The sequence below is a fragment of the Orcinus orca genome, chromosome 14 (genome assembly GCF_937001465.1).
Source record: "Orcinus orca chromosome 14, mOrcOrc1.1, whole genome shotgun sequence".
Taxonomy (NCBI): Eukaryota; Metazoa; Chordata; class Mammalia; order Artiodactyla; family Delphinidae; genus Orcinus; species Orcinus orca.
Window position 1 is genome coordinate 66,037,057 of NC_064572.1, and position 12,826 is coordinate 66,049,882.

The 12,826-nt window shown below is 36.4% G+C and overlaps 1 protein-coding gene across 1 annotated transcript in view; it reads right to left on the reverse strand.

Moving 5' to 3' along the window:
- Positions 1 to 561: 561 nt before the first annotated feature.
- The window catches only part of CFAP43 (cilia and flagella associated protein 43), a 102,958-nt gene continuing 90,693 nt past the window's right edge, over positions 562 to 12,826 (reverse strand). The window contains exons 34-38 of the mRNA XM_033421075.2: positions 11,588 to 11,747; positions 6,871 to 7,035; positions 4,778 to 4,858; positions 3,425 to 3,578; positions 562 to 3,237 (exon numbers count right to left, since the gene is read on the reverse strand). Coding sequence (XP_033276966.1) covers positions 3,071 to 3,237; positions 3,425 to 3,578; positions 4,778 to 4,858; positions 6,871 to 7,035; positions 11,588 to 11,747 — 727 coding nt within the window. The 3' untranslated portion in view covers positions 562 to 3,070. The remainder of the gene's footprint in view (positions 3,238 to 3,424; positions 3,579 to 4,777; positions 4,859 to 6,870; positions 7,036 to 11,587; positions 11,748 to 12,826) is intronic.

Consider the following 12,826-nt stretch of genomic DNA (forward strand, 5'->3'; position numbering starts at 1 on the left):
TTCCCAGATGGGCATCCCTGGGAAGCTGTGCTGACCAGCCTCCACTGCTTCTTGCTGCTCAGCCAGAGGTCCTAAATGTGGCAGGAGAAGTGGTTTCCCTGGTGATGGTTGCCAGCATTTGACTGCAGCTGCCCATTACTGACTAGCACATCCCCTGGAGTCACCCTTACACGTCCATTTGGGGGAACTACAGCATCAATGGGACTCTGGTTTTGGGAGAGTTGGGGAGCAGTTGGTGGTATAGCAATGGGGATTTCTAAGGCATTGGCTAGGTGCTGAGGGCTCCAACAGCTCAGTGAGCACTTCTACAAGAGGAGGTGGATCATGGAGTATGGATGGGGCTTATGGGAGAGTTTGGGGCCTAGGGGTGCCCATGAAGCAGTCCCCTTTTTAATAATTTCTATTGAATTTTACCTCCATTTAATAGGATATATTTATTAAGAACTACTGAATAAGAATTATTTTTATTCATTAAAATGAAAGCTAACACTTAGCACTTGCTTTGTGCCAGTTTTAAAAGTATGTTAACTCATTTGAGTTTTACAATTATCAACATCCCAGTTTTAAAGATGAGGAAATTTTAAGATTAAGTAGTTATTTAGTGACAGTCAGAATTGAACCCAAGCAACCCAGCAACAGAGCTCATAACCATGTTATGTTTGACCCAATTAATTATATATATTACTACTTGATAATATAGATAATATCTTAAAGGGCTATAAAAATACAAATATAATTGCTCTTAGTTCAGCAGAAGCTGAGAGGAATCAGTACCATAAACATATCAAGAGAGAGGACTGGGTTCCATGACCCATGTGCCCTTCCAAAGCACCTGCCAATAACCCCAAAGCAGAAGATGCCTCTTGTTGAAAGTGCTGCTACTAGAATACAGCCTGGGGGCAAGAGGCTCTTGCTAACCTCCACTCTATGCCTCAAAGCTGAGGCATTCAAGCAAGGAGCATTGCCAGAATCACTCAGGGTAGACACTAAGAAACGAAACAGGCTGTTAAGACCTGGGAATCCACAGAGCACTGTCCAGCGAAATTTGTGGCCTTGCCTTAGTAGCAAATGGAGGCTCCAGTAGCTAACTTAGGTGACATGGAAATGTTACCAATAGGCACTACCCTGCTTAATCAGCCAAATCGACTACTTCAGGAATCATTCTAGGTCTAAGGGGGGGGAGCTGTCAAAATGATGTTGGTTCTATTTTCCTTACCATTCCCACCACTGATCACTATACAGGTGATCAATTATGGTACTATCCTGGCAATTTCTAAATAGAAGGTTTTAAAACTTCTAAATTTTTTTTTCTAAATAGAATGTTTTATAATTGCTCTCTTGCTTTACCTACACCAGTGTACATTGGATATGGTGTTACTAATTAAACTTAACATTTAATTCACAAAGTGCAGAACATTGAGACATTGACACCCTTTGGAGATTGTGGTTCATGATCCCAATGGTATTACCTTGGAATGCAGCAGTCCATAGGCTATGGAAAGGCAAAGCAGTTTTCTGAGCAGTTAATCTTCTCATTACTTATTTATCATCATCTACATGAATAAAGTGATAAACTATTTCATGGAAATGTAAGAATTCTGATCACCAAATTCCTTTGTGTGTGTCTGTTTCTCCACACCAAGCAATTCTCAAAACACCATCTGGATGTCCTACAATTCAACTCAATTCTGACACATCTATCTGGAGATAGCATCAGATTCTACAAGTTAAGGGCTCAGTCCCACAAGACTGCCCTCCACTTCAGATGCCATTTGAAAAACCAGATTGTTACCTGTGCTTCTGACCGGCTGGCAATAAGTCAGAGGTTCCCAAGACTCCCTCCTTCCTTGGGTTCAGTTAATTTGCTAGAGTGGTTCATAGAACGCAGAGAAACATTTTATTTATCAGATTACCATTTTATTATAAAAGGATCTAACTCAGGAACCTCGGGATGGAAGAGATGCATAAGGCAAGTTATGGTGAAAAGCTCAGACTTGCTTGCTCTCTCTGGGTACACTCTCCAAACCTTGTCCTTCTGGGCTTTTATGGAGACCTCATTACATAGGCACAATTGATTAAATCATTGGTCATCGGTGATCAATTCAACTTCCAGCCCGTTTACCCTTCCTAGAGGTGGGGGTGGGGGGTGGGTGTGCGTAAGGGTGGGTGGGTGGATGGGAGGTTGGGACACAGGGTTGGTTCTCCTGGCAGACAGCCCCCATCCTTAGGTGCAATCCAAAAGTCACCTCATTAACATAACAAGACACCTGTACCTCTCTCATCACTTAGGAAATTCCGAGGGTTTTAGGATCTCTGTGCCAGGAATGGTGTCGGAGACCAAATATATATATTTCTTATTATAAATCACAATATCACAAAATGAGAAAATGCTTTTTTTTCTGTTTACTAAACTATCATGTGGGGCACAAAATTAAGTTCTGTTGCAAATACATATGAATATAGAAGATTATGTCATGTTTATGTAGAACGTCTATGTAGAAGAAAATATGTTGTAATTTACAAGTGATTTAGGGCTTGGTAAAAGTAAACAATTCGCCTCGTTCCCATTGGTAGGACAGGGAATCATCTTAAACATTCTATTAATTTTTTTTCTGATGATAGAGAAATGCTTACTGAAGAAAATGGGAAATACAGAAAAGTATAAAAGATAAAAATCATTCATAATCTCATAACATTTCTGGTAATTTTATAAAATTAGAAATACCAGTAGTGGCTAAAAATAATTTTTTGTCTTTAAGACTTTCTATATTACTACTGTGAAAATAATTTTTGATCAAATTAAGACTTAATAAAATAGATCTTGAATATATTCTGAGCTAAAATCGTGTTCATTCTTGAATAAAAATCATTCGTGTTATTTTAGACATTTATTCATGCAGGACATTTTTATAATGACTAAGGCTAAAATCAATCAATTTGCTATTAAAAATATGCCACTAAGAGGAGACTCTACTTAAATTTCCTTATATAAGAGAGACAGAAATCATTTTAACCAAATGAAATTATTTTTAAAATGACTGATTTGGTCTTATGTTTCCCACCAGCAGTTTTACATTTGAACGAAAGCAGGAAATGTTTTCATCCTTAATCTTTCAACTTCAGCCTGTAGTATTGAAATCTGCTCAGCTTGTTCTTTTGAAATTTTTGTTAACTTTTGCTGTTGCATCATGTTTTCATATCGTTCTTTGGCAATCTTTTCACAAGTCAGTGTAGACCCTTATCCCAGAAATGAAGAAGAAGGAATTATTTGGATTATTATCTATACTTTTAAATACAGAAACAGCACTCAGAATCAATTAAACATATGGAACAAATACTGGTAGCTTTATAACCACTGTACAGATTTTAGGAATTATGATCACTTTTAAAGAAACTGACAGTTGATTAAAGAAAAAAATCTTACCCACTGCATTACAGATGTCTTTTCTCTCTGAGACAGCCACCAGTTCTTCTCGTAAATTGCAGCTTAGGGTATAATTTGCTACATCTTTTTGATTGCTGTACCTTCTCAGTTTTTTAAGCAGCTTTTTGCAGCTTTCCACATTCTTTTTGTGGGTCTGAAATTTTTGTTCCCATGACACCCCACAGAAATAATTTTGAAAAAAATATATTTTATAAAGACATTATTCTTAAAATTTAAATACATTGTCATCAGTAGGACATCTTACCATCATATCCCTAGTACCTAGCATAATACCTGCACATAGTGGGTGCTTAAATTATTTGTTGAAAGATAGAATGGTATGTTGATACACATTTTAGAAAAAAATTTGTATATTCTTAGAAATAAGAGAAGATTTAAAAAACACATAGCCTTGAGATTACTTTGTTTCCATCTTATGTATGTTAAACACTCAAAGCTGAGCATTGTTAGGCAATTAGGGTAAAACAAAGCCTTTACAATGCAAAGGAAAGACTATCAACACTTCTACTACATAAATCTTAGGTAACCTAATGTGAAACAGGAAATTCACCTACACTCTGATATCTCCCAAGGGGTTAATTCAAATGTTAAAAGAAGTGCTTCACAACCTAAATGACTGACAGATGAATGGATGAAGAAGATGGGGTACATACATACAATGGAATATTGCTCAGCCATTAAAAAGAATGAAATAATGCCATTTGCAGCAACATGGATGGACCTGGAGATTATCTTACCAAGTGAAGTAAGTCAGACAGAGAAAGATAAATATAATATGATGTTGCTTATAGGCAGAATCTTAAAAAAATGATACAAATGAACTTATTTATAAAACAGAAACAGACTCCCAGACTTAGAGAACAAACTTATGGTTACTGGGGGAAGGGAGAGAGGGATAGATTGGTAGGTTGGGGTTGACATATACACACTGCTATATTTAAGATAGATAAGCAACAAGGACCTACTGTATAGCACAGGGAACTCTGCTCAATATTCTGCAATAACCTAAATGGGAAAAGAACTTGAAAAAGAATAGATACATGTATATGTATAACTGAATCACTTTGCTGTACACCTGAAACTAACACAACGCTGTTCATCAACTATACTCCAATATAAAATAAAAATTAAAAAAAAAGAAGTGCTTCAGGCTACCACATTGGTTACAGTTACAAAGACACTATTTAGAGACCTCTAATTACATCCTGAATATCAGTATAAAAGAGCAAGATTTTGGTAGGTTCTATTTGAATTCATGATTTGCAAACTATTACTTTGTTCAAATCTTTCACAACTACTGGAATTATAATGATCAGTATCCTTGAGACCTACCTTATCTAAAACAGCAATGGTTTGCTCCATTACTCCAATCTGAATGGCAATCATAGTCTCATAGTTTGGTTCATTTAGGTACTTTAAGAGGGGAAAAAAAACCCACAATGTATGTAAGGATATTTTTCTCTATTTCTTTCAGTAGATAATTTTATAAAGATTATCTTAGTTTTGAAAGTTACTGTTTCTCATAAAAATTATCTGTCCAAGTTAGGATTGACTTGACTTTAGTGTCATGCTATTTACTTATATTTGGCTATTGATACACTCATCTATATACTAATAGTTACAAATGCCTAGAGTTTATCTTCTCATTCATTCATTCACTTATTCAACTCACCAAATATTTATTGTGTCTCATTTGAGAGTGTCTCATTAAGTCCCATATTAACAATATCCCAGTTAAAGATACTGAGGGAGATAACAAAGATAGATAACATGACAGAGACTTCAAGAAAAAGAGAACGTGTAGTATGATTAGTTGCCAGAATGTATGTAAGGTGACATGCAAATTAAAAGGTGGTTTGAGTTGGGCCATGGTTTCTCTGAACTGGGGAAATCAAAAGGCTTTATGGATGAGGTGGCATTTAAACCAGACCTTGAAAAACAGATAGATTAGGGATGTGAAAAAAAAATGCGGAAAAATATTGCAGGTAGAAGAACCAGTATAAGCAAAGGCACAGAGGTAGAATCCTGGAATATAAAATCAGTTTGGTTTGAGAATACTGATGTGTAAGAGGAACAGTGGGAATGAATTTCAAAAGATAATTTGAAGGACACTGAACGCCACTTAAGGATTTCAGAATTCATGTGCCAGGTAAGAAGAGGAACTTTAAAATGTTTGAGCAGAGTAGTAATGTTATTAGACCTGAATAGGAATGTGACAGCAGTATACAGTATAATTAGAAGAGAAAAACCCAAGGTCAAGAGACTAGTTAGGAGATTATTATAAAATACTCTAAACCATTGAAAAGGAAGGACTGAAGCAAGGTAAAGGCAGTGGGCATAGAGAATGAGGGAGTAAATGGATAAACTAGTCAAGACTTGGAAGACAAGGGAAAGAGAGGAATCAAAGAGGACAACAACTTTAACCCTGAGTGAATGGCTGAAAGAACAGAAATAAGCAAAATAAGAAGAGGAGCTGTTGGGAAGTAGGAAATACAGAAATAGAGCTTGAGAAAGGTCAGGTTCAGAGAGCTTAGATTGGAATTGGAATTTAATTGGAGTCCAGAAAGCTTGGATGAGTCTTAGCAGTGATCATGAAAGTCAGAAAAAGAGAAATCATCAAAGGAGAGGGCATGGAAAGAAACACAGAGCTGGGGGCAGAATCTTAAAAATAGCTATACTTAAGAGAAACAAAAGAGAAATGAGGAAAAGAGGCAGAGTGGTCTGACATGTTGGAAGAAATACAGGAGAAAACAGGGATGATTAAAGCCAAAACAATGGGCAATTAAGAATGAAGATGGGGCTTCCCTGGTGGCGCAGTGGTTGAGAGTCCGCCTGACGATGCAGGGGACACGGGTTCATGCCCCGGTCCGGGAAGATCCCACATGCCACGGAGCGGCTGGGCCCGTGAGCCATGGCCGCTGAGCCTGCACGTCCGGAGCCTGTGCTCCGCAACGGGAGAGGCCACAGCAGTAAGAGGTCTGCGAACCGCAAAAAAAAAAAAAAAACAAGAATGAAGATGGATGGACTTCCCTGGCGGTCCAGTGGTTAACACTCCGCGCTTCCACTGCAGGTTCGATCCCTGGTCAGGGAACTAAGATCCCACATGCCACACGGCCCAAAAAAAAAAGATGGACAAATGCTACAGGGATGGTTATGACTGGGAAAGGGACCACGAGATTTGACAATTAGGAAATTCTTGGTGAGCTGCAAAACAGAACTATACTACTGAATGGGTCACAAAGAACCAGAGGCAGCAAATGTAAACTACCAGAAGAAACAGACAGAATTCATAGTCACATTATGAACTACTTCTGGCATAGAACATGCTTGACGTCACAGAGGCTTCTTATTAAATACTGGTTGAATGAATGAATACATTAATGAATGAAATTAAAATTATATAGTGGGGGGCAGGGAGAACTTACCTTTTGACGATCTCTTGAAAAAAACAGCATCTGAATATCCCGAGCCTTCTGATTTAGATCTTCCATTTCCATCTCCATTTTCTTATGTTCCCACTCGATCTGAAATATTCCTTTGTGGACTTCTTTACTTTCCATCATGCTAGCAACTTTCTTTTGTCCTTGAGTCTTAAAGAAAAAGTACATTCCGATATTCATATAATACAATTCTGCATACAGGATACAGAATATTTGAAGCTGAATGCTTTTCTTAGAAAACGCTTGGAATGCAGAGATAATTCTATCCTCTTTCTTAAAATGTAGTAGATATTAAAAAATTACTTGATGGGCACAATCTGATCACTATAAAGCATGGTAGTTACTGAACAGAAGGGATTGTAAGATACATTTGAATGGCATAGCCAATTTACTTTTATGTCAGTGATTAGGCAGGAACTCCTCTTGACATCACCGATCTACCAATCTGTATGCGTTTATACCCCTAGTCTGCCCTGCTTCTTGACACTATAGATAAAGGATTGTAATTTAATGCAGCTAGGCACAGCAGTATCTTGTTGGTAGCTAGTGGAAAAGCAAAAAAATTCAATGGGTTAAATATGATATTTAAACACCTAGATATTTTGTACTTCATTTCAAATTGCCTACATGAAGTTCAGGAATATTTTCATGGAGTTGTTCTCCCAGATTGCTAACAGTGAAACTACTATGTCTCTAAAATAAATTTGTATGTGAGTTCCATCAGTTAATGTTTTATATTTTTCCTCCCTTCTCCTTCAAGAACTTAGCTTTTTCAAGTTCATGCCACTAGACTATACCAACTGCTACTCTTTATAAAAATTATTTTCATCTTTTGGTCACTGCTTGGGCTCAGTTCCTTGAATTTCCCACTTTCAATGCTCTCTTCTCTATCCTGCTCAGCCACCCAGCTCCCATGATCATACCCTTGATCTTGTCATCGCCAGTTCCAAAATCTTAAGGTCAAGCATTTCTCTGGAGCAGTATTTCCCAAATGTGGGAAATATTGCCCCACCAGGGGACATTCAACTATGTCTGGGGACATTTCTGGCTGACATAACTGTAGGGGGGCATTGCTACTGGCATCTAGTGGGTAGAGGCCAGGGAGGCTGCTAAACTTCATACAATACGCAGGACATCTCTCCCCGACAAATAATCATCCAGCTCAAAATGTCAGTAGTGCTGAGGTTGAGAAACACTTCTGTCGAACTACCACATCTCCTCTCTCCTTTCCTTTCAGTCAACTTTGTCATAAGATTTATTTTATAGTCCTGGTCTCAACTTCCTCACTTCATATTGTTTCTTCAGCCATCAGCAATTGAGCTCCTGCCCCAACCCTCCACTAAGACTGCTCTTGTCAAGTAATTGACATAGTGCATGGTTCCCTCCTCCTCGGAACTGTTTCTCTCATGGTTTCTAGGTTCCCTTCTATCTCACTGGCAGCTCCTTCTCAGTCTCCTCACTTAACTCCTTCTCTGCTAGATCTTTCAGAATTGGACTTCGGGTGTTGGCCCAAATGCCCTCCTCCTATCTACCCACTTCCTACGTGGTCTCAAGCAATCTTGTGGCATAAATTATCTATATGCAGATATCTATATGTAATAGTCCATATGTAGTTAAATATATGTGATCTACATATAGAATACTCCTAAATATGTATCTCAACCCTGAATTCTGGCTATTAGATATTTCCACTGGGTGTTCTATAGGTATCTCAAATTTAACAAAAGCCAACATTCTTCATCCTATGTCCCCAGCCAAGGCTACATCTCCTCAGTCTTTCTCATGTCAGTGAATGACACCATCACCTTCTCAGTTGCTCAAAAGCCAAAATATTAAGATTTATTCTTGATCCCTCTCTTTACCTGACCCTTCACATTCAGTCCATCAACAAATCTGATGGTTGTTGCTCTTACCCTAACAACAAAAATTGAAGAAGAATTAAAAACTTCCTGAGATAAACAAAAACTGAGGGAGTCCATCGTTACTAGACTGCTCTACAAGAATTGCTAAAGGGAGTCCTTCAAGCTGAAATAAAAAGCAAGTAGATAGTAACTCAAAGCCAGAAGAAATAAATAAAAAACAACCTAAATAAAAAATGTAACTACATAGGTAAATATAAAAGCCAGTATTCTTGTATTTTTGTTTGTAAGTACTCTATTTTTCCTGTGTGGTTTAAAAGAAAAATGCATAAAATAATAATTAAAAATCTATGTTAATGGACACACAGTATATAAAGATGTAATTCATGATAATAATAACATACTGGGGGAGAAACAGAGCTCCATGGAAGCAGAGATTTGCATACTACTGAAACTAAGTTGGTGTTAATTTGAACTAGTCTGTTATAAAATTAAGATGTCAATTGTAATTCCCAGGGGTAACCACTAAGAAAGCATACGGAAAAGGAAAGGTATAGGGAAAAGGAAAAGAGAAGGGGATCAGAATGGTACTCTGCAAAAAACCCCAATTATCTACTAAAGAAAGCAATAATGGAGGGACTGAACAACCACAAAATATGACATGCAGAAAACAAATACCAAAATGACAGCAGTAAGTTCTTCTTTACCAGTAATTACGTTCAATGTAAATGCATTAAAGCCTACAATTAAAAGGCAAAGATAGACACAATGGATTAAAAAAAGATCCAATAATATTCTGTCTAGAAGAGACTCACTTTAGATCCAATGACACAAGTAGCTCAAAGGTGAAAGGATGGAAAGATATCTTCCATGCAAACTGTAACCAAAAAACAGCTGGAATAGTTATACTAACATCAGACAAAATAAACTTTAACACAAAAATTGTCTTTTATATGCTGATAGAAGGCCAATCCTTCAAGAATATATAACAATTATAAACATATATGCACCTAAAAACAGTTTCAAAATATATGAAGCAAAAATTGACAGAACTGAAGGAGAAATAGACATTTTAATAACCATAATTGGAGACTTCAATATCTTACTTCCACTAATGGATAGAACAAGTATAGATCAATATAGATCAATATAGAAATAGAGGATTTGAACACTATAAATTAATTAGACATAAGAGACATATACAGAATTCATCTCTCAATAACAGCAGAATACACATTATTTGCAGGTGCAAATGGAACATTCTCAAATACAGATCACATGTTAGGCCATAAAATGAATCCTAATACATGTTAAAAGATGGAAATCATACAAAGTATCTGCTCTGACCACAAGGGAATGAAACTAGAAATCAATAACAGAAAGAAAACTGGAATATTTACAAATATGTGGAAATTCAACACCACATTATTAAATAATCAGTGAGGTCAAAAGAGAAATAAGGGATATTAGAAAATATTTTAAAATGAATGTAAGTGAAAATGTAACATACCAGAACTTATACAAATCCTTCTCAAACACTTAACAAAAAATTGAAAAGGAGGGAATATTTCCAAACATTTTATGAGGCCAACATTAACCTGTTTGATTATCAAAGCCAAAGACACCACAAGAAGAGAAAATTACAGGTCAATATCCTTGATGAACATGGACAAAATCATGAACAAAATATTAGCAAACCAAAGTCAACAGTACATTAAAAGGATCACACACACACACACACACACACACACACACACACACACACACACTCCTAGACATATGTTCAAACTGCTGAAAACCAAAGATAAAGAGAAAAATCTCAAAGGCAGACACATTATTTTAAGAGGAACAAAGATTAAAAAAATATAGTAGGCATCTTGTCAGAAGTTCCGTTAAGCCAGAAGAAGATGAACACCTTTAAAGTGAAAAGAATGAGAGGGAGAAAGAAAGAACCGGTCAATCCAGGGAACCCAGCAAAATATCTTTCAATAATAGAGGTGAATCAATTTCGGACAAGGAAAAACAGAGAGAATTTATTACCGACAGACTTGCACTTCAGTTGTTAAAAGAAGTTTTTTAAGTAGAAGGTATATAATACAAGACAGAAACTTCAATCTATACAAAGAAAGATCTCTTGAAATAGTGAAATTGGAGGGGAATAGAAAACGCTTTTTTCTTATTTTCATCACTCTAAAAGATAACTATCTATAGCAACAATAATAACAATATATTGTGGGTTAAGAGCATTTATAAAAGTAATATGTATAGCAACATTAGCACATAATTCCCAAATAGCACAAAATCCTCAAATATTTGGAAATTAAATAACACACTTCTAAATAACCCATAGTAACTTCTAATAGGAAGTTACAAGGGAAATTAGATAATATTTTAAATGGAAAGAAAATAAAAATACAAAATTTCAAAACTTGCAGAATGCAGCTAAAATAGTGCTTAGAAGGCAATTTATAACATTAAATGTTTATATCAGAAAACAAGCAAGGTCTGAAATCAATTCTCTAAGCTTATCAAACTTATCATTAGGTGAGGAGATTGACTCTAACAAAATAATAGTATGTATATTAGGATGAACATTTAACTCCGTGGTCCTGAACTTCTTTTACCTTAGAATTACCTGGCAAGCTTTAAAAAAATGTCCATGCTTAGGGGTGGGGTCTGGACACATTTGTAAACTTGTTCAGGTGATTCTAACGTAGAGTGAGAGTTAGCAACCACTGGTTCAACTGAATGAGAATGATTTACCATAGAAATGGGAGAATATGAAAAATATTTGGTATAGCAGGTGATATGTTGGTTTTTTCTCCTTAAAGCATGAGAATTACCCGAATCACAGAATTCAAGTCTTCAACTATGTTCTTGTTGATGAGGATTGCATCAGAATAATCCAGCAGTAACTGGAAATTCTCCAGTTCTACTTGCCCTTGTTTAAGGAGGATTTGGATTGTCAAATTCAACTGGAATTTCACTTTGTCTTCCTGTAATCTAAATTGAAAAAGACTTTAAAGTAAGTAGTTGTAATACATTTATATTCCAAATTTCATCGATCATCTGATATATAAATTTGATAAAATATATCTGATATAAAAATTGAATATAAAATTCAAAATTAATTTTCCTTAAGTTGAAGGAAAACATGCTGGAGATTAATGTGGAAAATATTTTCCCAATGACAAGCTTTCCTAGAGGTCTCTATGGTACCTCTTCTTACTGATGTGGAATTACACTTGGGCTGCTCAAAGAATGGTATGGACAGAAACACATTCATAAGGTTTTACTTCATGATTAAGAAAAGATTAATATGGTTTTGAATGTAAGTGGAAAAAACAGAGATGCTACCAAATAACAAATCTGTTAAAGTTCTGACTTTGTGTATTGATCTCTGATATTATATTAACAATGTTTAATCTGCATACTACTTATCAAATCTATTTTTAGGTAATTCATATTCCTACTTATCACCTAGATCTGAAAATGATGTTTAATGATGAATTTGGGAACATCAGAGAAGTATTTATCCATGTGGCTGTAAATATGGCCAAAAGTGAAGCAAGGACTTAAAACAGTATCCCAATTACTCTGGAAAATACAACAAGCTCCCTTGAAGAAAAAATATTAGCTGCTTAGGCATCTACATGGAAATTTCTTGGATATCTACTTAATTTTCCACACAGTTTGCTTGTGTGGCTTGAGCTTAAAAGTACTTACCAGCAGAAACGTGTTCTTTCTGTGGAACACGTGTGGAAGGAGATTAAAATAAAAGATTTTCCCCAAGTTTGCCTAGTCACAGGAATGTGAGGTATAGTATAGGGAATATAGTCAATAAAATTGTCACAACTTTGGGCTTCCCTGGTAGTGCAGTGGTTGAGAGTCCGCCTGCTGATGCAGGGGACAAGGGCTCGTGCCCCGGTCTAGGAGGATCCCACATGCCGCGGAGCAGCTAGGACCGTGAGCCATGGCCGCTGGGCCTGCGCATCTGGGGCTTGTGCTCTGCAACGGGAGAGGCCACAATGGTGAGAGGCCCGCGTACCGCAAAAAAAAAAAAAAAAAATTGTCATAACTTT